The following is a 26,110-nucleotide window of genomic DNA, read 5'->3' as shown; positions in this document are numbered from 1 at the left end:
CAGTAGAATTAGCCTACTGCGCATTAGCGTCATGTAAAAGATGTGTGCCGGAGCTACTGTGCAGTAGCACTGATCACAGTGCATTGAGTTAGCACCTGCTATTACAGGTACTAAACTTAATGCACTGTAATTATGGTGCATTAATGCATGTGTAGATGTGCCCCTTGTGAGTAACTCAATTCCTTTTCTAGAATGAAATTTAAGTACATAAAATGCCAAGGGGACAGCGGGGAGGATTTTGGAACATCTCATTGCCTGCTGATGGTCGGTCATCTCTTTAGATTATTTGTACTATGGTATGTATGTGCCCCAACCATGGGTCAGGGTCCTACCTCTGAAACTTTTTTCCCTTTTTTAATTAATCCAATATACTCTGATTATTAATGGTATTCTCATGGGCTATTTCCTTGCTCTTTAATGTAGAATTAGAGCAGATTGGAAGGAGGTATTTTTTTAACAGTAAAGAAAGTAACCCAAAGAGATTGCAACACTTCAGCAAGTAGGCAGAGTGTATAAATCTATCCAGTGTTCAAATGGTTCTTACAATAGAGATGGAGTCAGATTTACTCATGTGTTTCAAGGACTCTGCTCCACTAAGCCATAAACTCAGTTCAACTGGCCAGCTAAACTAGGCTTATGTTTGCTTTGCATCATAGGAGTGGTGCAAAGCAACTACACCATTATGCCTATAGGTGAAATTTTAGTGCGTTACCCAGGTTATATTACTGAAAAACCATGCCTTGGGTGCCTGGCAGACATTTAATTTATTGTGTGATTAACACCCCCTGAACTGGGTCTGGGGCTGCTCATAGCTTGATCCTGCAGAGGCAGGCCTGAATCTAAGACCCAACACCCCGTCTCCCTCCACTCTACAGCATAAGGTTGTATATGTTTCTCAACACTTCCTCCCTTTCCCAAGGCCACCATATGGAAACATGTAAAGAGTATCAGGGCTTTGGATGCAGGACTGCAGTGTGGGAATTTTCCTGTCCCTGATGGAGGAAGCCTGTTGACTCTCCATATTCAGGGACATTTAGGTCAGGTACAGATATCACACTTTTACTGGTATAAGTGATTGGAAACTGGTCTATACCTGTAACAGAAGTTCAGCCCAAAAAACTGATCTATACCTGTAACAGGAAAGAAGTTCGACACATATGGACTGACTTAAAAATGGCAAAAACCCAGTCTAAAATTTGCCCCTCCCCCCTCCCCCCACTAAGTGGTGAATGTGTGTTCTGTTTGCTACTGATCTAAACTATAGCACTTACCGAAAACCATGTAACTTGGATCAGTTCTGCCTCAGGCTTTTTAAATGTCTGTACCTAGCCATAAAGTTTCACGCTGCAGTGGATGTAGTTGCAGGATTAGGATCTGAGAAATGTTACCCTTGTTCCCAAAAATTGTGCATCTTTCTGCACCCATCTGGCAAAAGCAGCCCTCTCCATTCCTGTGTAGCGATGAGAAAATAATTCCCATCTTTAATTGAAACTTTGTCATTTAAAAATATTTGGACCAGTTTCAAAGGTGGTCAAAAATACGGAATGAAAACTTACACACACACACACACACATTCCCAACATCTTCTGCCATTTTGCTTGGAAATTTTGAACTTTTTCTGAACTTTCTCACTAGCTTTACAGTTTGACCCTAGAATTTGGCCCTATAGCTATTAATACTATACCCCCCACAGCACATTCCTCTGTCACCAGAGTGATAAATTTCACCTAAGTGACAACATTCATAACTACCTAGAAATCCTGTTTTGAATGTTATAGAATCCCACGCCAGCACACTGAGCTCATCATTGCTTACATTTATGATAGGTTGGAATATTGGAGTGCATTCTCAAATGCTCTGCATCATAGGAGAATCTAGATCTTATCATACTACATTTGTGTAATGGAAGCAAGTTTCATCTGGCATAAGGGTCAGTAGCCCCAATTATTACCTGATCCTGCTGTTTGTGTTAGTTAGTTATTTAATTATTATTTAACAATACCAATTGAAATTACTTGCACCTGATAATGGTTCGTTATGGGCCTGAGAATACTTAAAAGAAACAGCTGAAAAATATGCAGGTTTTTTTTATGGTGCCTTCTAATTTTCATTACTTGCAACCGTATTTGGAAATTAATTGTTAACTTCTTAGAGTCAGCATGTCTAATGCTTTTGTTATAAGCATTGGAGTAAAATGTAGTAGTATGTTGTAAAATACCAATTGAAATTACTTGCACCTAATAATGGTTCGTTATGGGCTTGAGAATACATTGAATAGAAGTTCATTTTATCTCCAACCTCTAGCTTCACTGAAAAAGAGAGATTAACAATATTGTTTTTAATGTTTCTTAGTAACTAGAGTAAATTTCTACAGAATTACTGCAGAAAAACTCAGTGAATTGAAGTAGCATGGTGTTTTAATCTTAAATACTTACAGGATAAGATAGGGCAGGACATGCCACAATGGAATTCTAACTACTTTCTTTTATCATGTGTACTAAATAATTTAGGAGTCTCTTTCAAAGATATGAAAGGAAGTTAAGCACCCAATTCTCATTGATTTATTTTTTCCTTCCCCTGCCAAAAGATTTGTTCACCTAACTTTGCTTAATGCCTTTGAAAGTTCCATCCATATAAACTAGTGAATTTTATAGTCTTATGAAATCACAAAGACAGTTTTGGCAGAAATCAGAGAGGATTTTCATTACTGTTTTAAATAACTTTTGGTGACAGTGTTGTAACAAATACATAGATATGGCTGAAAATAGATATTAATGCATGGCTAAATGAATCAAGTCCATAAATAGATACTAATGCATGGCTAAATGAATCAAGTCCATGTTTGTATAAAAATAAGTATTTACTGAGGTTACCCATAATCTAGGGGAGAAGACTGATCATTGTACTATAGGAAATGAAACATAGACAATCCTGATCATTCTGCTGCAGGACTAAAGCCACATGAGAAACCCTTTGTTGGTCAGAGCTATTGCTTTCAAGTTTCATTGACTTTGAGATTCTTTCAAGTGGAAAAGAGAGATGCTGCAAAATAGGACTAAGTTAAAGTGAAAAGAATGAGAGAGAAGACTATTGAGAAGACTAAGTCATTCTGGAATTCATATAAAGGTTCAACAAGAACGAAAGTGTGATGACAAAAATGGTCACAGTTCTAATGAAGTGGCCTAATAAAGTAATTTTTTAGTGTAATATCACTTCGATAACATTAAGATCTCCCTTGCTGCTGGGGTCTGAATCTTTTGAAATCTGACCCAAGTGTTAGTTGAAATATTGAATATAGCCCTACACTTGTTTTGGTGGGGGTGTTTTTCAGCATGCATCAAGAAAGAACTGCAGAGTTTTCATTTGTGTTACAAGTAGAAAAATAACTGCAAAAGGAAACAGAAATTTACAAGGTCTGTAGTGGCCATTAGCAATCTTTATAATAAATAAAATGAAACGTTCAACTTGGTACATTTTTAATGGTTTTCCTAAGTAAGACACTGTCAATGTCATAGATTTTTTTCTCACTAATTAATGACAAAATGTGACAACTAACAAATTCCTAAACCTTATCTCCAAGTTAATGCAAGCAATGAATGTTAGCAGCTTTTCTTAACCAGTAGGAAACTATGGCCAGGGAAAATAACAACATTTAAACAACGGCAGCTCGTGTGAAGTAAACAGAACGGACTGTCCCTACCTATCTTCTTAGTGGAAAAATTGGGACACAGCGTTGGGAATATCACAGGAATGTGTCTTGTGGATAGAGCAGTTGGTGGAGAAAATGGTACCCTTTTCCTCTCTCATGTCTTTGCCCTTTCAGAGTAGAAAAAATAGGATGTTTTACAGTAATTAAGTAAAAGAAGACCTGACTATTTAGACTCCAGTGACTACTTCAATTGTCTTATCCCAGCTGTTTCCTACTATGCAACACACATCACCAGAAACTCACTAATTAATTTGTTCTTCCCACGTGCTCATCCCTGCCCACTTCTCTCATTCCCTGCCCAGTCCTGAAGCTCTTTATGTTCCCTTATTTCCCTCTAATACAGTTCAGTTCCCCACCTGCTCAAAAATACTCCCTTCCTTCCCCCCCCCCCCCATATATATGCTACAGGTTGTAAATTAGGTTTGACTGAAAAAAATATAACAAAGCAATTTTGGCAAAAGATTGGGTCCTTTATCTACATGAGAACCATTTGTGTTCTGTGGAAAATTTTAAATTGTCATCAACTTTTTAAGCTGAAAACATCATGGCTCAGAACCCCAGAGGTCGCAGTTCCACCTATGAAACTTGTTCCCTCTTTTAATTAACCCAACATTGTCTAATTTTTTTTTTTTTTATCAAATAAGCAACGTATATGAACTGAGCCAGCATCTAAATGGTTCTTGCAGTAGAGATTGGGTCAAATTGCTTAAGTGCAAGCTCTTTCCTTCTTCATGTAAGTGGATAGACTATATATTCAGTGAAACTTTTCAAATTTAACTTCTCTAATTCTTCAGCTTTAGGCAACTATATTTCCAACTGTTGCCTCAGTGAACTCACCCCTACCTGGACAATCTGATACAGACTGACAGAGGAAGGTAGTCAGGTAGTGTGAGAAAGAAAACTGTTTTGCATGGTGATGACCACTGCCTTTAAGAGATTAGGAGGAGAGCAGTGCCAAACTATTAGAGCTGTATTCTAGTTTCCACTTCTCAGTTTCCCCTCTTTTTACATCCTTTGCAACTAGGCAGCATAGGGTGTAGGCTTCCCAGGGTTTTGAGCACAAATCTCATTTCTTTCTATTATGGGTTAATGTACCATTCCATATCCCCAGCAACAGCAAGTAAGGACTTGTACATCCAAGTCTCTTCTCAGAAAATACTCTCTCCCGCCTACCTATAAATGTGTTTGAGGGGAGAGGTATCACAATATTTCCTCCAAACTTGGATTTCCAAACCTAAGGACATAAGAGTAGTAATTAATCTTGTAATAGGCCTGAGACTGGTAAGTGAAGCATACAAAAAGCAGCAGTACAACATATTTTGTTTTGTTTAATGGCAAAATTCAAGTGCATGAACTCTTACCCAGTTTTTGCTTTCTAGGATGCTTGCTAAGCAGCCTTGGTCTTTTTATTTTTTTTAAGTGATGTTCTGACCTGGATTATCATGATATATTAGGCTTGACAGTTCTATATTGTTAGACTTGATGAAATGCTGTGTGGGAAAGTCATGGAGCAGGTGGAGGATGGTGTTGTGTTAATCCTTCTTACCGTAGTGGTTCATATGCCACTGAGAATATGTAAAAAGCAGGAAAATAGATTAGTGGAGTTTAAGAATAGCAATATCTACTCCTGTCTTTTTGCTAGAATTTTAATCAAATGGGCTGCCACATGCTGCTTTATCTAGCCTTGAGATTTTCATGTCCCTAAAATATTTCTGTGATCGTGGTAATGAATTGCATTGCCCTCATGGATGTAAAGAGTGCTGGTATTCTGCTGGGGAGCCATATGGTTCACATTTATTTTAATGTGTCTTTGACATCAGGAGAATAGCTGAGGCAGCAGAGGAAAGTGCTTATGCTTTGGATTTCAGCCAGAATTGAGATTATTTATGTTTAGTAATCAAAGAGCTCCTCCTTTTCTCAATAAAAAGTGTTTGAAAATGCTTAAAATGTTATTCATGTTAGGATCTTGTAAAACTAGGAAGACTACTTTACATTCCTTTAATGGATGTTATTTTTAACTGAAGTGAGATTTCCCTTCCTGGATGTTGAGTTTCATATTCTATTTTTGGGAAAGTTCTAAATTTACACAAGTGCTTAGACCATTTTTATACTGGCATCACTCCAGTCTTTGCTGTAAGGCAGTCTACAAAACTCAAGCTGTCCGAAGTAGACAAGTCTGGGTATGTACTGCAATATTTGTTCATTGAGGGCCACTGTGGTAGATAGTGTGATTTAATGAAAGACCCTGATATTCTGTTACTCTCTTAGAGAACTTTGGAGGACTTTCTCTGTCACAGTTTATTCACATGGCAAAGGAAGAAGACATAAATGAGTCTGATACAGGTAAGTATTGTATTAGTTGCTCTGTCCTGGATCTAACCTATGAAGTTCAGTACTGGATAAAATTCCCCAGTTTCTTTAAGTTTTTGATCTGGCATGTTATAATGGCTGACTGAAGCCATGGGTCTGACCTTCAACCTGAATTGGCCTAAAATTGGAGTTAGTGTTTTGATCTCATTCACTGTTCTTCATCAGGTTCTTCATTTGAAGTTAATCTTCTTTATGAAATATATTCAGCATTTCTGGGGGGTTTTAAGTGGGAGGATTTTTTTGTGTCAGAATTTACTATTAGTGGGAAAAGACTGAAATCCAGCTATGAAATATGTTGATGGATTGCGGTATAGATAACTTTGAGTAACTTTTTAAAAGACTAGCTAGTAGAAAGTTTCCAAACATCCAACAGCTACAAGCTGCTTTTATCACTTATGATTACTAAAATGATTCTTCCCTGGGTGACTTAAAATTAACTTTACTTCTCATTTTTAAAGCAGATATAAAATTATCATAATTATATGTTTGCAGAGTGGGGTAAGAGAAATAAATTGAATAAACTGGTTACATTAACCCATCTTTTAATTAACCAGAGTATACACTCTTTCTAACTGTATATTTTTGATTGTATAGTAAAGCTTTTAATACTTATATAATCAATCAATGACCATACATGGTTTTAGTGAAAATCAGTATATTGTCCTACTTTTTTGTTCCTTGGACACTTCATGAATTCTTTTAGAAATGTGTAAGCACAAACTACAAACTTGTTTGTACCACGTGTTCTGCCTCATTTCCTCACTTTTAACCCAAAGTGAGAAAAACTCATTCTCCATACCCTGGTACTACACATGAGTCATATCAACATGTGGTTCCACCATGAGAAATGCATTTGTGTCTTTGTGAGTTGCTACTATGAGTGAGCATCTACTCTACTGCCATCAGGAAATGTCACAGGATGCACAAAAGCAAGTAGCAATAGCTACTGGTAAAATGGACTACGTTCTGTTCTCTTCCAAATGTGTTAAAATTATACCTGTGCATACAATGGTGACAATCCATATAGCTCAGTATACACCACCATAGTTTAGACCTAATCACTCATTTGGGATATTCTTATTTTACATATCCTAGTCTTTCTATATTATATAGGTCAGGACTATCCAACTTCTATGCAGCTGGAGGCCATGCTAGTGTGAGTCATGGGCCCTTGGCCTTTCTGTCCTTCCACAGTTTATTAGAAGGTGGTAGTTGCACAGCACTTGCATCTGGCATCTCCTCTCTGTACTTGGGTGGACCCTACCTCAGCTCCCTCATTGTACCGTGTCCTGGACTTTCCCAGAGTCACAAGCTGACTCTGACTTTTGGGGAAAAAAAACTAATTTGCTAACTTGTATTTTTTTTCCAAGAAGCTAATTCTATCAAAAGATAGTCTAGAAGAGACAAACATCAGCAAACAAGATAGAGAAGAAATTTTATTTCTGAATGTATCACATTGTTTTTACTAGTCAAAAGTTTTGCAGGAAATTCGAGCAAGTGAAAAGTATTGCAGAAGTGTGCCAAGCCACTAGTGTCCAACTTAAGGTTACTACTCAACATACATGCCATTCTCTCCATTAACTCTTGTTGCAGTGGTGAATGAGGCTTCTGAACGGAGGCCTTGCAATGTGATTCAAGTAACTTCTGCTGTTTCATTTTGCTTTGGCTCTTATTATATTCCAGAATAGTTTTGGAGTAAGGTCTAATGCCCTTATTACATGTAAAAGTTGTTTGGTTTTTTACTTTTATTTTATGCTATGTTTTAGAAAACTCAGTGACATCCACTGAATAAGGTATTTAAGACCCTGATTTGGAAAAGCACGTGGCTGTTTACTTTGGAGGGTCAGATGGAGGCAAAATTTCTCTGGAAATATGTATTAGACCAGAAAGAATATCTGTTCTATATTAAAAAGGAGCAAGGGTTTTTTGTGGTTTCTTTTTATTGATATATTTTCCAATTGCATTTCCAATTAGGTTTTCAGGCACAGTGCCCACTATAGCTTGTTTTTTTTGGCTGTTTTTAGCTGATTTGTACCAAAGGTTTCATGCCAGTTTCTTGAACTGCTACAAGTAGTTGTATATATTATGCACTTATTTTTATTCTGTGAATGACCCAAAAAAACTAAAGCTTACCAGAACATTAAAAATGTAAAAGGTTACCAACAGAGTATAGAATTTATAGCACTTAATTTGGCTTGTGAAAGATCTATACCCTGCTATATAAACCTTCTAAAGTTTAAAAGCTGTTAAAGATTTCCAGTGCATGTAGTAGCCAAAAAGTCACATTATTCAGGCATTGTATGCGACGAGAAATGGCAAAACTATCAGCAGTGGCATAACTAGAGTAGGGTGACTGGTGTTTTGGAGAGGAGGGGGGGCTGTTAAAAAACAGCTGCCTCTGCAGCTGCACATTCACACTGGCAGTGCAGTGGAAACTGGAAGTTGCCACCGCCCCTGTGTGTGGCAGCTGCCCTGGACACCTGACCACATTTTGACACCTCTATTAGACTCCTTTCAGATGTAGTAAAAAAGGCAATATGATCGGTGTGAACAAAGAGTTGTTACTTCAGGATGTAGGCACAGGGCTGTGAAAATGAAGGAACTGTATTTATTCTGTCACCTGAGTGGTAGTGCTTTCTGAGAAAAGACAACAAAGCTAGAAACAGAAATTATACATGGTAGAAGTGATCAGAAACAGGCTCAAATCTGTAACACAGCAAAAGAAGTTCAATGGGCATAAACTGCTTTCAAAATGGCTGAAACCAGTTTAAGATAAACCTGGATGGATGTAGTATCAGACATAACTGATTTAGGTTAAATCAATTTATTGAACTTTGGTCCCAGATTCCCTCCAGCTTCAGGTTAATTCACAGTCCCCCAGTATCCCAGGATGCTTCGTACCTCCCCAGCAACACTCCCCTGCTCACAGGTTTGGCAGGCTAGCCTTGGCTCAGGTTGTCTACTCCAGATGAGCAGGGCGGCATGCCCTAGCACCCCTCTCTGCAGCTTCTGACCTGGGCCACTGCAGCCATTTGCTGCATTTCTAGAATCAAAAGTGAATGTCTGTTTACTTGCTTATTGGTTCAATCTATGAAGATTAAACTAACCTGTGAAGATTGAATCAATTCAGCTTTGGGCTTTTTGATTGTTTGTAGTTAGCCCAAAAGGGTAACAGAAATGAGAAAGTGGCTTTGAAACCTGGAAACAACCAACCATGCTAAGGTTAAGAATTGTTTTCCATCTTTAAAAAACAAAGCATTATATTGTCAAAACTTTTAGCTATTTTTCCCTTTTATTCTTTAGCAATACCTCTTTAGCATCTCTGCAGAACTGTCTGTTTATCTTTAGAAACATGGAATGGTAGAACCCATAATTATGCTCCTGAGCAACCACTTAAAAGCAAAATCACCCTGTGTTCCATAGCTCTTGTTTGCTTTGTTTTAATGAATAAGATTCTCATGACTATAATATATCTGCATTGTTTCCCAAGTGTAACGTAGCAAGGCCAGAAACACAGTGCAGAATCCAAATTCTGCCATGTAGTGACCCCATGGATAAGAAGGGAGAAAAAATAGTGGGTTCTCAAAAAGAGTGGGGGGGGGGGGGAGGGGAGAGACAGATTTAAATTAACAGTTTTTTAAAAGTTTGATGTGCAAGACTAATCATAATAATATAGGTTTAGCATGATGTCCTAACTGTGCATTAATAGGTTTGAATTGCTTGTTAGTGTAATTTTATCACGTTTTGCTTTTCTGAGAAAAATCACAAAGCGATTCCAAAAAATAAGAGGGTTAGTTTTTTTTGTTTCTTTTCACAATATATTTTGCATCCTTTGGATTTGCATTCTGGTTTGTAAGCCTTTAGTGTGCATATTTTTCAAGCTTTTCTTGTTTGCATGATAGGCCAGACATTTTATATTCTCTTAAATAAGATTCTTGCATAATTTACATACCACTAAGAAGTGCAGTCTTAGAAAAAACAAAACTTTATGAGGTTCCCAATAAAATCAAGAGAGCTGGCAACACTGCCTTTGCTCTGAAATTCCTATGTTTATCATTCTTAAGGTTTATGATAATAAACCTTTAATTAATAATTTTATCTTTAATTAATGAGATTATTTATCTTAATCCTGTGTTAACTGTTTTTCTTTAGGATTATATATTGCTTTTGATGTTTATGCCATTCATAATGCAATTGCTAAAAGTTTTTGTGAAAGAAAATTAGACACATGATCAAAGGAATTCTGTGAGCTAGCTCACATCAGTTCCAGCCCTCCAAAACCTAACACCTCCTCCAAAATCTAGAGATCACCTGTGTGAATGTTTTATTCTCCCAGGGGATGATCCCAACACTTCAGTGCTGTTGTTATAAATGTGGTAGATGTTTCCACTTTTTAACAAAAATCTGATATGCCATAAAAGCCAGTGATTGGGATATAATTTATAACAAAAGTGTTTTTAGGATTTATGGCTTTTTTATAGGCAAGAGAACTAAGGATATTTTTAGTTTTAAAAACCATTCTGTAGTTCAAGCTATTTTCTCTTTTGGTTTTGTTTTAATTATTACGCTTTAAATGTAACTGTGGGTAAAATTTGTGATCATAGATTAATGAAATGTATAGAAGAAAATAATCCATTATTGTTTTTTTTCATAAAAAAGACCTAAAATACAAAACAAAACCAGCAACTCATTCCTGCCACTAAACAATACTGTGAGAAAATCTCAGTGTTAAGGGATATATATATAGATTTTTTTAAAAGGTCCTTACCCTTAAACCCTCAAATATTACAGATTATGATGATTATAGGCTTCATAACCACATGCATTTTAAAGACATGAACATCTTCTCTTAAATTACTCACTTTACTCTCAACTTCAGTTTTTAAATTTTCTTTAATATAGTAGAGATGAGAACTGTGCAAAATAGCACCATTTCATTTTGACATCCGTTTCAAAGGGACAGTGTTTGGTTTTGAGATTTGTTTCATTTTGAAGCACTCTTCCAGTTCCGTTTCATTGAAACTGTTTTGCTGTTTTGACATTTCACCCCTAGGCTATAATGAGGAAGCATGAAACTGCCTATAACTTTATCATTTCTTGCCTGATTTGAATGAAATTTGCAGGGGTGGTAGCCCCTTCTGAGGCCATGAAGTATGCTAAGTTGCAAAGAGATAGGTGAAGAGGTTTCTGGGAAACTGCACCTCAAATTCTTGAAAACAAAACTTGTATCACATGTGCATGTGAAAGCACAGTGGCGTGAAATCTGCAGAGATGGTGGACCCTGCTGAGGGCATGAAGCCTGCCAATGTTCAAGGAGATAGGTGCAGGGGGTTCTGGGGAAAAGCACCTCAAGCTGCTGACAAGCAAAACTCGTGACGTGTGACTATGTATGTGTAAAGGCACAGCTATTTTTCCGTCCCTCCCCCAGAGCACTGGGATTGGAAGGGACCTCATGGAAGGATCAGCCACTGGCCAGCTACACAGTCAATGTCAGAGCAGTCCTTCCCCCCACTTCCCCCACCCTCTTACTTTCTCTTTCCCTTCAGGCAAGCCCAGCTTCAAAACTCACAATGTTTCAAAACCTTTGAAACATTTCAAGTGCCCTGGTTTCGTTTTGAGGCTGTTTTGAAGCCCTTCGTTTCATTTCTTTTTCGCTGTTTCAAGCTCGAAACAAGTTGAAACAGCATTGAAATGAAATACCTGGTGAAATTTCACACAGCCCTAGTAGAGATTATTTCTTTTACTTTATGCACCATTGCTTTCCCATTGTTAGCTACAACTCTATGTTTTCAATTTGATTGGGAGACAGAAATCCCACCCATGCTGAAGATTAAAGTTGATATCAATACTGCTACACAGGGGGGTACAGCTACATAAGAAACATAGAAGCATTTTGTTTTGATCAGGTAAAAACTGTATTGTTTTCAAAATGTGGCTATAATATAAAATACTACATGTAACATAGTGTATTAAAATTTAAAATATTAACCCAGACAAAAAATATAAAAGAAATGAATCAAAAGCATAAATTAAAACTGAAATATTACAAAACTAAAAACCTGAAATGATTATTTCAATTTTCTTCTAGTAAAAAAAGAAATAAAATTGACACGTACCTGTGAAACATTTTTAATTAAATGTTTTTTTGAAAAAAAAGCTCTTCCCTGGACACCTCTTTAATCAGCTCTACCTATAACAGATATACTCAGATACTCTCTCTGTTTGACAAAATAGAGTAAGACTGTTAACATACAAAGTTGCAGTTAAATGAACGTAATAAAATAATGTCTGTAAAATAAAGCAGGGCTTCTGCAACATTATACTCAATGGTTATTTATGAATAAAATCTAGCACACCTGGAGGGACATCTGGAGAAGTGTATGTTTTATTTGACCAAACAATAATTATAACTGCGTACCAGCATGTAGTCAATGTGAGATTATTTCATGGCACTACTGCTCATCAGAAGGGTATGTTACATCTGTTTGTAAAACATGCAAGTTCTAGTTTTCTTAACAAAGCAATTCCTTATCTTTTAAGATGCGTAAAGGAAGCTGCAATTCATTGTTTGGGAATCTCTTTGTATAGAATTGTTCCCTGTTTATTTCTGACCTCAAACTTTGTTACACAACATTATTTGGCATGAGATGCACGTTTTGGCCTGACAGCAAACCAAATGTGGTGAAACCTGGGGCCAAAGGCCAGGTGCTTCCAATCTCCTGGCAGAGTGGAATTTTAGACCAACAATGTACATCTGTTGTGCCTTATTGCTTTTTATAAAATGGCTTCATGTGTTACAGAAATAGTTGGACACTTTTTAAATGATTTCAGTACCTGTATTCTGACAGTTTGGTTTCTCATATCATACCTATGCAACTGTTGCACCTAAACTGCAAGGCGGTAACTCATCATCCAGTTCCTCAGTTGTCAATTTACAATGAATCAAATAAATTATGTCTTCAAAGTCAGGGAACAAGTCTGTGGTTTTATTATACTAGAAGAGCCAAGTACAGCCATTTCTGAGGGACAGCTGCTGACTATCATTACCAAGGGTCACCAAATGCCTATACCAGTGGTCCTCAACCTTTTGTAGACTCAAGGCACCCTTCATTAGATTCAAGGTGTCCCTGAGAAAATGCCAGTGCTTACCTTTTGCTCAGGTGCTTTTTGGACTATGGAAAAATAATAGAGTAATCCTTCTGTTGCAAAGAACTTGGAAACACCACAACAGGTCAGAATGCTTTGAACACCATGGATTCCTATTTGAAGTCTCTGCGTTTATGTTATTAATGGCATGTTTTGCTGCAGCACTAGTTGAGAATCACTAATCTATACAGTAAGGAGCATACGTTTCAATATAGAAATAAGGTATCTGACACCATTTTAATTTAGTGCACTTCTTAGAGGAAGACATTTGTATGCAAGTGAATTAAGAAATGGAAAAAAATAGATGTGACTGTGTGAAATTAAAGAAGCAGGCTAACTTCTCATGAATATTATACCTCCACCATATTACAATGTGCTGTTCATAGGGTTAAAGTATTAAGCTGAGTGGAAGAAAAGGGGGAAAGAGTTGTGTTGTTGTTAATCAATTTCTGAGGTCCTTTTTGCTGGGCTTAATTTGCTTTCCTGGTAAAAGGTAAAACATTTTGAAAGAGAGTACTGAAAAACCTTAGCATCCTGACCAACATTATCTGTGCTCTTAAAGCAAATCATTACATTTGCAGTTGTATGACTTTAATAGCTTTTGTTTAGTAGTGTTGTATATATTCACCTCCTTGCACTGCTTAAACACTTTGACTTACCTTGTGCGTGAACCAGTGGAGTATATTTATTAGCCAAATTCTATTGTCTTGTTTATTATTATAAATGATTTTTATTACTCTTCTCTAATAATAACCTTGCCATTTGGATCCTACACCTGCAAAATTTTGCTCATGTTAGTAATCCACTTAATTTAAAGTGAATAGGATGATCTAGCAAATAAGGATTTGCTGTGCAACTTCCAGGTTTATAATAACATTATAATTTTCCTCCATTCTAGCTTCATCCATCCTGAAAAGGGAAAAACGGAAGAGGACGAAGAATGTTCATTTTAACTGTGTTACCGTGTACTATTTTACACGACGGCAAGGTTTCACCAGTGTTCCCAGTCAAGGAGGAAGCACATTGGGCATGTCTACTCGCCACAACAGTGTGCGTCAGTACACACTTGGAGAGTTTGCCATGGAACAAGAAAGGCTCCATCGAGAGATGTTAAGAGAACATCTAAGGGAGGAAAAACTTAACTCATTAAAATTGAAGGTAAAATTGGCAAGACTTGGTCTCTTATCTCCCACATTTAAATGAATGCTGTTAGGTCAATATAGGCCCAAAGTTTAGGTTTGATAAAAATAAGATTTTAGTAGGTCCAAGTAGAAGTGCTTCCATGATTTTATTTATGTTTTTTTAATCATGAAACAAGTGTGTTTGACTAAGATGTTGTCATGGCAACAGCAAAAGCCATGCATCTGAAGCAATACTATGGCTCTTGTGAGATACCCTGGTGCTTAGTCAGCAGGTGAAACACAGGATCCTGGGAGAGACATTAGGAAAGGATGGGGCATTAACCATCCATGTTACAGCTTCACTGAGGCTATGTTCCAGAGAAAGGAAGTGGATGCAGAAGGGTTCTTTTTATCCCTTTCTGCAAATACTCCTCTTTCTCCTTGTACCTCTGCTGTGATATTTACCAAATATTATCATGACAAAACCATAACCTTAACACCTAGCTCCTACCTAGTTATAGATATAAAAGGGGGTCAATTAATCTCCATTCCACCATTTGAGGTGGAGGAACTGAGGTGCAGAGAAGAGACAAGGTCTGCCCAAGTGCACCTACCATGCTTGGTAGGAGGATCTGCTTGTGCCTCTTTAGTCCCTTTTCAGTGCTCTATCCCCATCATTCTTCTGTAGGAGATGACTGTGAACAAGGCAACTTTGTGTTTGGTAAAATAGAACTTGAAACCGACCAGTTTATTTTTCAAGTTGACTTGGGCAAATTTTGCCAGCAAGTAAACATCAGTGGTGAGAAGCACACTTCCTTTTTTTTTTAATGTTTTCATTGTGAGATTAACAATGTTGAGATGCATCTTTTCTTTTTTAGCTAGAAAGTGTCCTCTTACAGATCGAATGCTTGAAGTTAATTCAGCTCTTTGTCTGAGATTAAATAACACTAGAGAACTTTTTGATTGTTATTAATCCCACGTCTTCTCCTGAGGTTGGTGTTTGAAATGCAGCATAGTAGACATTCAACATTGAAGGTGTCATTTGAAAAATGATGTTTAGAAACAATGGGTCTGTTTCTCAATCTTTTTGAATCGGTGGTAAAAGTCCACTGAGCTCACTGAGGGCCGTGTTTCATATTACACTTACAACATGTCACCTGCACTTAAAATGCAAGTTTAGAACAGATGCAGGGACAGGAACAGCATCCTCTCTGCGGCTCAGCTCCCCATGCCCACCAGCAGCAACAGACACCTAACTTGCTCTGCTGTAGCAGAGGTAGGTGCTCCCGGGCAGGGCAGTACTGGGAGCATGACAGGGAGGACATGGGCTCCAGGCATGGGAGTTGCATGTTCTCCTGGGAAGATGTGTAAACTGCACCTCTTAGTGTCTGGAGAAAGCAGGGGGCACAGCTGGTTCTAGCACTGTCCAGAGCAAGCTAAGATTATAGTAAGCATTATCATGTCACTGTTCAGAATATGTTCTGACTTTTGATGCAACATGGTAATATTTACAGCAATCTCAGATAAGACGTGTGCTAAGTGTACTGTGTGACAAGGCCCTAAGAATATCTATGAACAGTCTTTGTTTCCATGTATTTGGGGCTTGTTTTCCAATTAATACGCACAAATAGGTCTCAAAGATTTTTAGAATTGTAGCCTCCCAGCTGCTATTCAGCCTTTCTCCCATTGTAAGACTATACAGAGATTATCTCTGTTATAACTACTATTACAAGGCAATTGCCCAAAACAAACTGGCATTATCCCCAGTCTGAAAAATGCCTCCCAGGTGTTTTTGCACAGTTTTTGCTCTGAACTCCTTAAGAATTCTGTGTGGCTTTTAATACTCAGATATTGCAAAGGCTTCTCAGCCTCCTGAAGTTTCTTCTTTGAACAGGGAATAGATTTTGAAAATAATTTTTAACCCTAAACTGTCATCCTGGTAAAATGTGCTCAGTGGGAGGGACAGGAATATACACAGTGGGAGGGACAGGAAGCAGAAGGCTACAGGTTTAGTAAGTAGCTCTGGGAGGAGGAGTGTGCACCCATTCACCTCCCATAATAAGCATTATGTGTAGGATTACAGTACTCCTATTCTATAACTACCAAGATGCCTTGTTCTAGTCCCAGGAGTTAGATCACTTGTGCATCTAGTCTTCAGCCCAGCACAGGGACATATGGATACTATACAAAGGGAGACCTGCAAGGGCACAAGTTAAAATTACAGGGTCTACAGAGATTTCAGGCCTCTCCTTCTCCAAATAGGCACAAGTTTCATGAGCAAGAAAATCCTATTTACTTCTGGGAGTGGGTCCTATAAATCTTAATCTGCTTTTGGAGAGGGAGGCGCAACTCAGCTATGTGCTCTCATTCCTGCCCTCTTTTCTAGGTGTGGTGCAATGCATTCTCCAGTCCCTCCAGCAACATCCTGCCTGACCTGTTGAGGTAGAAGGAAAGCACTGCTGGAGCCTGGGCTTTTTCCCCTCTCCACTTGCCTTCTGAAGTCAGTGCATCCTCCCTGCAGTCTAGCCAAACTCCCCTCACATATCAAGGCAGTGCTGACAGTGGGGATTTGTTTAAAGTAAAGGGTGACCTCTGGTCAGGTTTTTAAATTCCTGTAAATTCCCTCTGTAGATGTTGGTTGAACAATAAACATTTCATTTTCATCCTGTTCCATTCCCCATCTGTTTTGAGGTTAGTAAGTTTGCCAGTTTACTTATACTGACAGCTGCAGTAGGAAAAAACCAAACAAACCCATGGGTCAAACCCCCCAAATTGTGCAATTGGCTTAACAATCAATGAGTTAGGGGGCAAAACACTTTTTCATCCTAGAGCAGTATGGCGGTCACCATTCATTCCTGTTCCGGACTCTTTCCTCCAGCATGGCTATGTCCCTGCTAATAAAAATTGATATTCTTTTTATTTGCCTTCTGGTCTTTATGCCTCTAGTATATTTTAGTCCTGTTTTCAAGTCCTTCTTCATAACCATGAGGAATAGATTTTTCATAAAAATGAAAGCTAAGATAATTTTACCTCAAGATTTTGAGAAAAAACCACAAGTTATGGCAGGGGGTGCAAGGGGGTGCACATGCCCCCCCGATGGGGCTGGTGCCCCTCCGATGGCCAACACGGATGCTGTCAGTAGGGCTGGTGCCCCCCTGACAGGGCCGCTGCCATCGGTGGCTACTGTAGATGCCCCCCCCAGATACAGGAGGCACCAGTCACTCATGGGTATGAGAAATAACAAATGTGAGATCCACACTGTTTACCAATAAATATTTCAGACATGAATGAACACCTTACTGAGGTCAGTGCAGTTACTGTGATGTCAAAATAATATCACTGAGATGAGATATGGTTTCAGCATGTTTGAGACCGGGCAAGGAAGGACAGGTAGCACCGTGTTAGATATTTAGAAAGGCCAACTTTCTTTTTTAAGTGGTAGTTGTGAAAGGGTGAGGGAAGAATTTAAACTGTTCAAATTGAGTCTCCTTGAATTACACTCAGTACTAGCAGTCTGAGGGAATACATACATTATCTCGCCTTTTAGGCGATCATTCTAAACTGTTGAGGATGTTTTGTTTGCTTATGACAGCTGGGCCTTGCTGATTTCCCTTTATGGAGATGGAGGAGCTATTTTGCCATTTGTGCTGTCTCTAAATGAGCACAACAAAGACAGACAACAAAGTTCTTTGGTGATAATGTCAGTGATGATGATCCTGATTTGAATTGCACTGGTCAGGACTTGCATGTCAATTGCTATGCAACTGCATACACAGCCATTTCGGAAAATGAAGCGAGGAAAGTTTGCTTTAAAAGTTTTACAAATTACCATAACAGCTGCGTACAGAAAGGAAAGAAATTAATAGGTTTTTATTTAGTTCTCCTAGTTTGTTAATTTCTACATTGCATTAAAATATAAAGATTCATAGGAAAAAAATATTGGTTTCTTTGTCAGCTTTGTTTAAAATGCATCAAATGAAGGGGTGAGGCTCTGGCACTAGGTACTTTTCTCTTTTTTTATTTTACTTTTCACAAATAGATGTTTCTTACTTTCCCTCTTCTTCTATTTAAAATAATTTTTAAGTGACTTGAAATTAATTTTAAAAATGTAGATTTCAGGTCAGTCTTAACACTGTTGTTTCACATCAGAAAGAAAAAAAATCATTGCTGAGGTAGGGCACAAAAATCATCTGGTCCATGCGAAGGAGCTAGGTAGGATTTGCTTGAATGTGTTGTCTTTCAAGAGGCAAGGATTTCTTACGGCGCTATCTTTTATTGGACGAACTGCATAGTGGGGATAGATTTCAACAATCAAACACCAAGCATTCTTCTTTGGGTCTCATCAGAAGAATGTGTTGCATTCAAAAACCTGTGTGAGCATCTCAACTATGCAGTTGGTCCAATAAAAGATATGTCCCTAAGAAATCCTTGCCTCTTGCATTATTCCTGGACCATCACAGCTATAACACTGTCCTTCAAGGAAACATCAGTAATCAAAGTAAATCAACCAGTATGACCTGAACGTTATATAACTTCATACATCTGAGGGCCAAAGAATGTGTCAGCACGGACTGCAAAGGTTTCTCTTTTGAGAACAAGGAGAATCCAAAGAAAAAGCATTAGAAAAGAACTTGTGTTTTGCTTCTGCCATGTAACATGAGCAGAATTTATTCTAGCAGCTCCTCTTTCCCTCAAAAAATGGTGTAACACTATTATTCCTGCCCTTCTGTCAGGCACCAGGGAATTTACTCAAAGAATAGCTGACAAGCAACAGTATGTGTTCTGAAATCTAATTTTTTAGTCTTTGAATATGTGCAGGAAAAATCTTTACAGTATTCTGTGACTTCTTTATAAGCTAGGTAAAGTCAATTAAAGAAGCTAAAGTATTATGAATATGGTGTATTTATCTGACTTGTAGAGGTATATGCTTAGCAGTTTCCTTAGGTGTGCACAAAATTCAGGAGACAGGTTTGAAAAAGCTTGAGTTATTCAAATTGGACTTAAAATTGTCAGTAAGATGGGACATGCAGGTTTCAGCATGCTGCTCCAGCTGTAGAAAGTTTTTATGCTCATGGACATACGACTTTTCTATTGTACACAATTATGAGTAACCCCTTTGATTTTAAGAAAGACATTTCAATTCCTACATGTGTCATGAACATCACTACTACTCAGGAATTCCTTCTCATTCTGAATAGCCAGTACCAGGAGAGGCAGCTCTAACAGTCAGTGTTAACAGCAGATATTGCTGTTGATATTGTCCAATATCTACCCTTGTGAAACCTGCATGAGAAGTGAATAATTTCCTTTACTCTGTGAAAAATTTCCTGCTAAGGAGGCGCAAGAATATGGCAAAAAGATCAATTTTTCAGGCTTTACAAAGCTGGAGTGAATTGAACCCTGTGGCCTTAAATGATACTTTGCCCTTACTTGGGTGTTTTGCATTGGTATGAATTTCACCTTAATACCTTTAGGAAATACTGGCTTTTTCCACCTGTGTATCACAGTTCGCTTAACCTGGCAATTGTGACAGTCAAGATGTTAAATACTCCCCAAGATTTTTTCTGAACAGGAAAAGGTGCTGGACAATCCTTAATGATCTCCACCCCTCCTTTGTGCTTAGTGCATTACTTGTGCAGGAAGTGTTCTACATTAACTGGGAGAGAAAATGCATATAGTGGCATATAGTGGGAGGTGCTACTTAAAAAAACCCAAAACCCAACCATCCAGTTGCTGTATTTTATTTGCGAACAGTCTGAGCATATTAAACCTATGAAGACATGTTGGCACGTAGGCCACACATGCAACTTGAATATAAGGCATAAAGGTAACAAGAGGATATAAAGACAAGACTGGAGTGGGTTCAAACCATGGTTGAACTGCATTGTGATGCTAGGCCTTATTTAAGACTTAATTTTTCCACCTATAACTCAAAAGAAGGCTTGATAAAGTTGCAATATCAAATACTAAATATTATTAAATTAACTGGGATCAAATCAATGTTGAGAGGAAACAGGAAGAAGTAAACACAAATAAAATGTTCTTCACTAGATTTTATATATCTTTAAACTGTCTCCCTGTTAGGAGCCAATTGAATTATTCATCTTTTGGTGATAAATATAACTTAATGACCTTTAATAACTGAATTACCATGGGTTGCCAGCCATGTTACAAGGAAGAGAAGTCTTCTCCGACTTCTTGCTCAAGCTTTTGTATCAGCTAGATAGAACACTGTCTTTGAAGTTATCTACAACAGATTGGGCAGCAAGTTAATATAGAAATTCTCCATGGATCTGGCTCTAAATGTTCACAACCATTGAGACTGGAGCTGGACTTGGCAGGTTGAACTCATCTCAAGCAGAAAAAATGAATAAAATCTATTCACTTGCAGTTTAGATACAAATATATTCCTTTGTCACATGCAGAATTTGAGGCTTTCTCTGGTTTTACATTTCCCATCCTCTATGAATCCCCTCTTATCCAACAAAGGGCTAATTTTTTTCTATTGTCACTTCCTTTCTTTTCAAAAAGAAACTTAGAGGCAGAAGTACAGTACCACATTTGATATATAATGGATTCATTTAGTAACTACTCATGGTAGTTAACAAAGTTATTAACAATTCAGAAGCAAACAGAATATGCAGCTTCCTGTCAACTCATGTGAAAATAAAATGTGTCGTGATCCCTATGTCAATCCAACTTATTAAAATTCTTCTTCTCCTGTTTGTATTAAACTTATTTTTACAGATTTTTCTTTTACTGGCCACCATGAGCAAGGACTAAGGGGTAAATCCAAAAAGTCAGCCTGTGGCAGATATGAGGGGACTGTGTACAAAATTGTGATCCAAAATCCCTGCTCAGTTACTGCCAAACTTCACTGTCTCTTCTATTTCAGAGTTCTCTAGTTGCATAACTTTTTACTTGTGTGCATGCCCAGACTACCTTGAACTTCAACCTGACAAGATTCTAGAAACCGTGCCCTTTTCTGTCAGTGTCCCCCCCAGATATGTTCTGGGACTGTTTCATGTATGACAGGATCAGCTCCCCTCACAAAATACACTTTTTTTGTTAAACAGTGGTACTCAAGATTTTGGCCCTGTGGGCAGATTGGCATGGGGCCAATATGTGGGCAGGATGAAGCCACACGCTGCCTCTACATGGTCTCTACTGAACCCTGCATGCCAGGATCAGGCCCTGGGGCTTGATGCCTCCACCTGGCCCTGCGCACTGGAATTGGGCCTTGTGTGCCCCAGCTAGCATGCCACCACTCCCCCCCACAGCCAAATTTTCAGGCTCATGGGAGTCTCCCAGGCCAAATGACACAGCATCAGGGATTAGATCTGGTCTATGGGCCAAGAGTTTGAGCACCCCTGTTTTAAAACATTATTGGTGGTATGGCGACCAACATATCATGTGAGAGTTTAGTCATTAAAGGACTTATCCAGGAAGTAGGAGACTTGGAGTTAAGATTCCTCTTTATCCTGAGTGGATCAAATCCATGTCTCCTGCCTCCAAGACCAAGAAAAACATTTAAACTAGGACTGCGCAACTCCTGAGTACCTGTGGGGCTACACACCAGGCCACACTATACTGTTGTTGTTGCCCTACTGCACAATGCCAGCATCTCTGTGCCCTGTATGCTACACCACATAGGGTCCCTGGGTCCTCTAGCTAGCCTGGCCATAGGCTACCTAGGCCTCATGGGCTGAGCCACACCATGCCACCCCAGAGGCATCAGTAGGAAGTGGAAGACAGAGGAAGGAGGGGGAGCCAGAGACTCTGGTGGCAGCGGCAGTTGTACAGCCCTGATTTGAACCCTTAAGCTATAGGCCAGTGTTTCCCAACCTTTTCTGTCCCATGGCAATGGTCTGGCTTTTTCCATCCCATGGCACATGGGCTGGGTGCGGGGGGTGGGGTGGCAAGCAGCCAAACACCAAGCAGGGTCGGGGGGGACGAACGCAGAGCCAACTGGGGCATGGTGGCACCGCAGGGCAACAGTGGTGCCACTGGCTGTAGTCATGCCCTCCCAGGAGCCACCCTCCCCACCCCTCAAGATTACACAGCACACCTGGACATGGCCAACAGCACACCAGTGTGCCGCAGCACACCAGTTGGAAAATGCTGCTATAGACTAGGCTGGGGGGTGTATGACCCATTCTTCCTGCTGAAGCTGTACCACTGTGCAAAAGATTTGTAGGGGCAGAGACAGTGTGCGCACACAAAAGTGAACAAGACTGTAGCTTATGAGTTAAGGCATTCAGCTGAGAGGATGGAGTTCTGGCTTCCATTCCTAGGACTGTTTCTGTATTTTCCCAGTTTTTAAAAGCCAGAAGCAATCCTAGGATTAGAGCCCAGAATTGCCTTTCTTCCTTAATTGAATACTGTCTCTTGCTGTCTGCCTTAGTTCATCTTGACTTCTTTGCTGCAATGACTTAGTTTGAATAGGAGAATTGTAGAACACCCCCAGTGCAGCCTAGTCACTAGGACACACTCCTGGAAGAGATGGGAGCCTGAAGAAGGAACTAAACCCAGGCAAATTCTCTAACCTCTAGGCCAGAGGCAGGTAAGTCTTTCGGGCAGAGAGCTGTTTATTGAGGTTTGGTGAGCTATCGAGGGCCACATAGGTAGCCCCGTCCCTTGGCTGCCATCTTGGGCCTGGAAGTCCCAGCCCTACCTCCTAAGCTTTGCCACCAGAAGTCCTTTCCCTTGCCCCGCAGAAATGCTCCTTTTGGGAGGGGGACGTTTCCATGTTAGAACCAGGAAAAAAACTAAATCATACACTGAAAGTCAAACATCTGCTATAACATATTTTCATTTTATTACAAAAAATTTTTTTGTCATGATTTGTGTTTGTGTACTGTATATTGCATAATAACTCAAAAATAAATTCTTAGTCTTTTATATTGTAGGGGCAGGGTGTGGTTGGTGGTTTTTGTCTGTGTGGTGGGAGGTGTATGGGGGGTGTGGGTATGGTGGGGGGTATGGGTGTTTAGAGTGGGGTGTGGGGTGCGTGCATGTGTTTGTGTATGGTGGGGTGTGAGAGAGTTTGTGAGGTGGTGTGGCTTTGTGTGGGGGGCATAGGATATGTTGAGGGGTCGTGTAGCATTTGTGGGGTGTGGGGTGTGGCTCTGGAACGCTGTCCTCTCCCATAGTCAACACAGGCAACATGTGGGGGGGGTGTATCTGTGTGTGAGTGTGTGTGTGTATCTGTATGTGTGGGTTGTGGGTGGAAGGGGTATGAAGACCGCCCCACAGTTCCCCCCATGGTGCAGCAGCAGGTGGGGGGTGCTGGTGCCTGGCTCTGGCCAGAGCTGCACATTGCAGCAGGGAGCACAGCCCTTGCCAGGCTGTTTGTTTCTGCAGCGCTCCCCACACTTGCGGGGCACAGAAGGGCGCTGGAGCCTGCTGCTATCCCTGTCCTAGCCCGTTCCAGTGCCTGGGGCTTTCCTCCTGTGCCCCGTGAGTGTGGGGAGCACCAGGGAAACAAACAATTCAGTGGGGGCTGCACTTCTTGCAGCGCTGGCCGGAGCCAGGGGCCAGGTACCAGCGCTGAGCGGAGCATCCCCCCCTGCTGCTGCTGCTCCCACTGCCTGCCAGGGCTGTGTGCCATGTAGGGGAATGTGGGAACCACCCACTCTTTCTCACACCCACACAATGCCCAGCCGAGCTCTGCGCTGCTGCTGCCCCCCCAGGTGAGGGCTCCCCACTGGAGCCAGCCCCACACTCCACACTCCTGCCCAGCTGTAGTCCTGCCTCCACCCCCAGCTTCCCTCTCTGCTGCCCAGAGGGAACGAGACACCAGGGAAGCCTGCAGCAGCAGCCCTGCCCAGTGCTAGTGGGGTTGGCCCTTCCACCCACGAGGGTGGAGTGAGGCATGAGAGGATATGTTGTGGGCAGGTGTAGGAGCCTTGTTCCCACCCTCACAGGCAGAAGAGCTAGGTGAGGCACAATTCATTGCGGGGCAGAGGTGCTGCAGGCCAGATGAAAGTGCCTGGCAGGCCATATCTGGCCCATCGTCTGTATTTTGCCTGCCCCTGCTCTCAGCTATGACTCACCCTGACTGCTTCTTCCTCTTCCACCTATGTGTCAAAAGAAAAGAGTGAGCCCTGCATTGGGTTGCTCTAGGGAACTCCATGCTGAGTGTGCTGGTTTCAGCAGATTTCATTCCAACGCACTTGGAGTAGAAAGGCTATAGCTTAGAGCTCTGCTAATTACCTAGCAGGGGAAACACCATGTATCTGGGTCCATGAAGGCAGTTTTCCTTAAGCACTCCCAGGGATAACTGTTCTTCTGGCATGGTTTAGTACCTCCCTAGATTGCTTCTGCGGCCGTATGGCTGAGGGCAGGCGAAACTTGGGGACATCCAAATGCCAAGCCTCTGGGCTTGGGCCTGTATTTAGGATGCCTGCCAAAAGACTTTGGAAATATCTGAAGCCCCTGGTGGAGGTAAAGGAAGTTTGCCGGTTGTAGGGCCATTTCTGGTCCTGAACTGACTCATGGATGTGGACTTGGTTTGGCTGATTTGGCTTGGAACATGAAAACATTTATTTAAAAAAAAAAAAAATCATTCCAAGGCACTTGACTTTCCGCTTGAACTAGGCTCCCCTGGAAGTGTAGGTACCTAACCATAGAGCCCAGGACTGTGCAAGTTAGGTCCAGCAATATCTAACTTTTAAATGCTTCCATCCTTTATTAGATCTACCCCTAAGTGTTTAATTTAAATTCTCACAGGCAACTTATAATGCTCTGTTTAAGAAGCCATTTGGGTGTGATATGTTTTCAACCGTGCTGTGTCTGGAGAGTGGTCAAAAGGTTGTAAAATGCTGACATTAACCTACAAGCTATAACTATTAATTCTTACTGTTTCTTCCCCTGCTGCTTATAATCATATTTGTGAGGTGCAGGAAAAGAGAGACAACTGCAAGCTATTGAAAGGCAGTTCAGGAGTTTTTTATTTCCTCTGCAGACCACTCTGTAATGCTTTTCTGCAGACCCCTTTGAGTGGGGTTATGGCCAGCACATGGATAAACCTCTGTGATGTGAGTGGAGGACAGTGAGTAGTGGGGTTGGGTGAAGTCTGAATCTAATCCAAAAGCCCCCACTTATTAAAAATGTTTATGGCCCTTGCTTTCTGTCCAGCAAAAGTTATTTCCTGATCTCTAATCCCACTCTCTTGATAACAGCCCATGAGGGATTCACATCTCATAAATCCACAGATCATCTCTTGTCTCAGAGCCTGCATCTGCTGAACAAAAGATCCTACCTTTATATACCCCTGAGCATAGTGGCCACTACTCATTGCCCCGTGTGGAAAGGAAATTTCTATCCCCCATCTAGTATTCAGAAGCTATATGCTGAGATCCCAGAGTCAGTTCTGGAGAAGACTATAATACAAATATTGTAGAACAAGTTAGTTATCAGTAAACCCATTTTTATTCAATCCCCTATATGCCTGTCCTGAACTGTTCTCTCAGACTTCCCACACAGCCAACATACGCTGATTATCAGACACATAGGGGCTGAAATCCCTGTCATGCCATCAAAACGAGTGCCAAGATGGAACTTCCATCAGGCAGACTTGTCTGGATTTACTGTTGAGGTGGAGAAAACCATCCACTGCATCCCCCTGATGATAAAACAGTACAGTCATTTCATGGCCCTGCTTATTGTTGCAGCTAAGAACATCCCTCGAGGTTTCAGAGAGTGATACATCCCTTGTTGGAACTGTGACTGCGAAGCCCTTTTCCAACAATACCAACAATCT

The 26,110-nt window shown here is 40.2% G+C and overlaps 1 protein-coding gene across 6 annotated transcripts in view; it reads left to right on the top strand.

The window, feature by feature from the left end:
• CSRNP3 (cysteine and serine rich nuclear protein 3) overlaps nucleotides 1-26,110 on the top strand; it is a 166,181-nt gene that overhangs the window by 120,456 nt on the left and 19,615 nt on the right. For all 6 annotated transcript variants that reach the window (XM_019553595.1, XM_019553594.1, XM_019553598.1 and 3 more), the window contains one exon: nucleotides 14,124-14,383. In XM_019553595.1, the coding sequence (XP_019409140.1) occupies nucleotides 14,124-14,383 (260 nt within the window). The remainder of the gene's footprint in view (nucleotides 1-14,123; nucleotides 14,384-26,110) is intronic.

The sequence above is a fragment of the Crocodylus porosus genome, unplaced genomic scaffold (assembly GCF_001723895.1).
Source record: "Crocodylus porosus isolate Cpor-Errol unplaced genomic scaffold, CroPor_comp1, whole genome shotgun sequence".
NCBI classification, from domain to species: domain Eukaryota; kingdom Metazoa; phylum Chordata; order Crocodylia; family Crocodylidae; genus Crocodylus; species Crocodylus porosus.
Note: the sequence above shows the minus strand (reverse complement) of the source record. Positions and strands in the feature narration are given on the sequence as shown.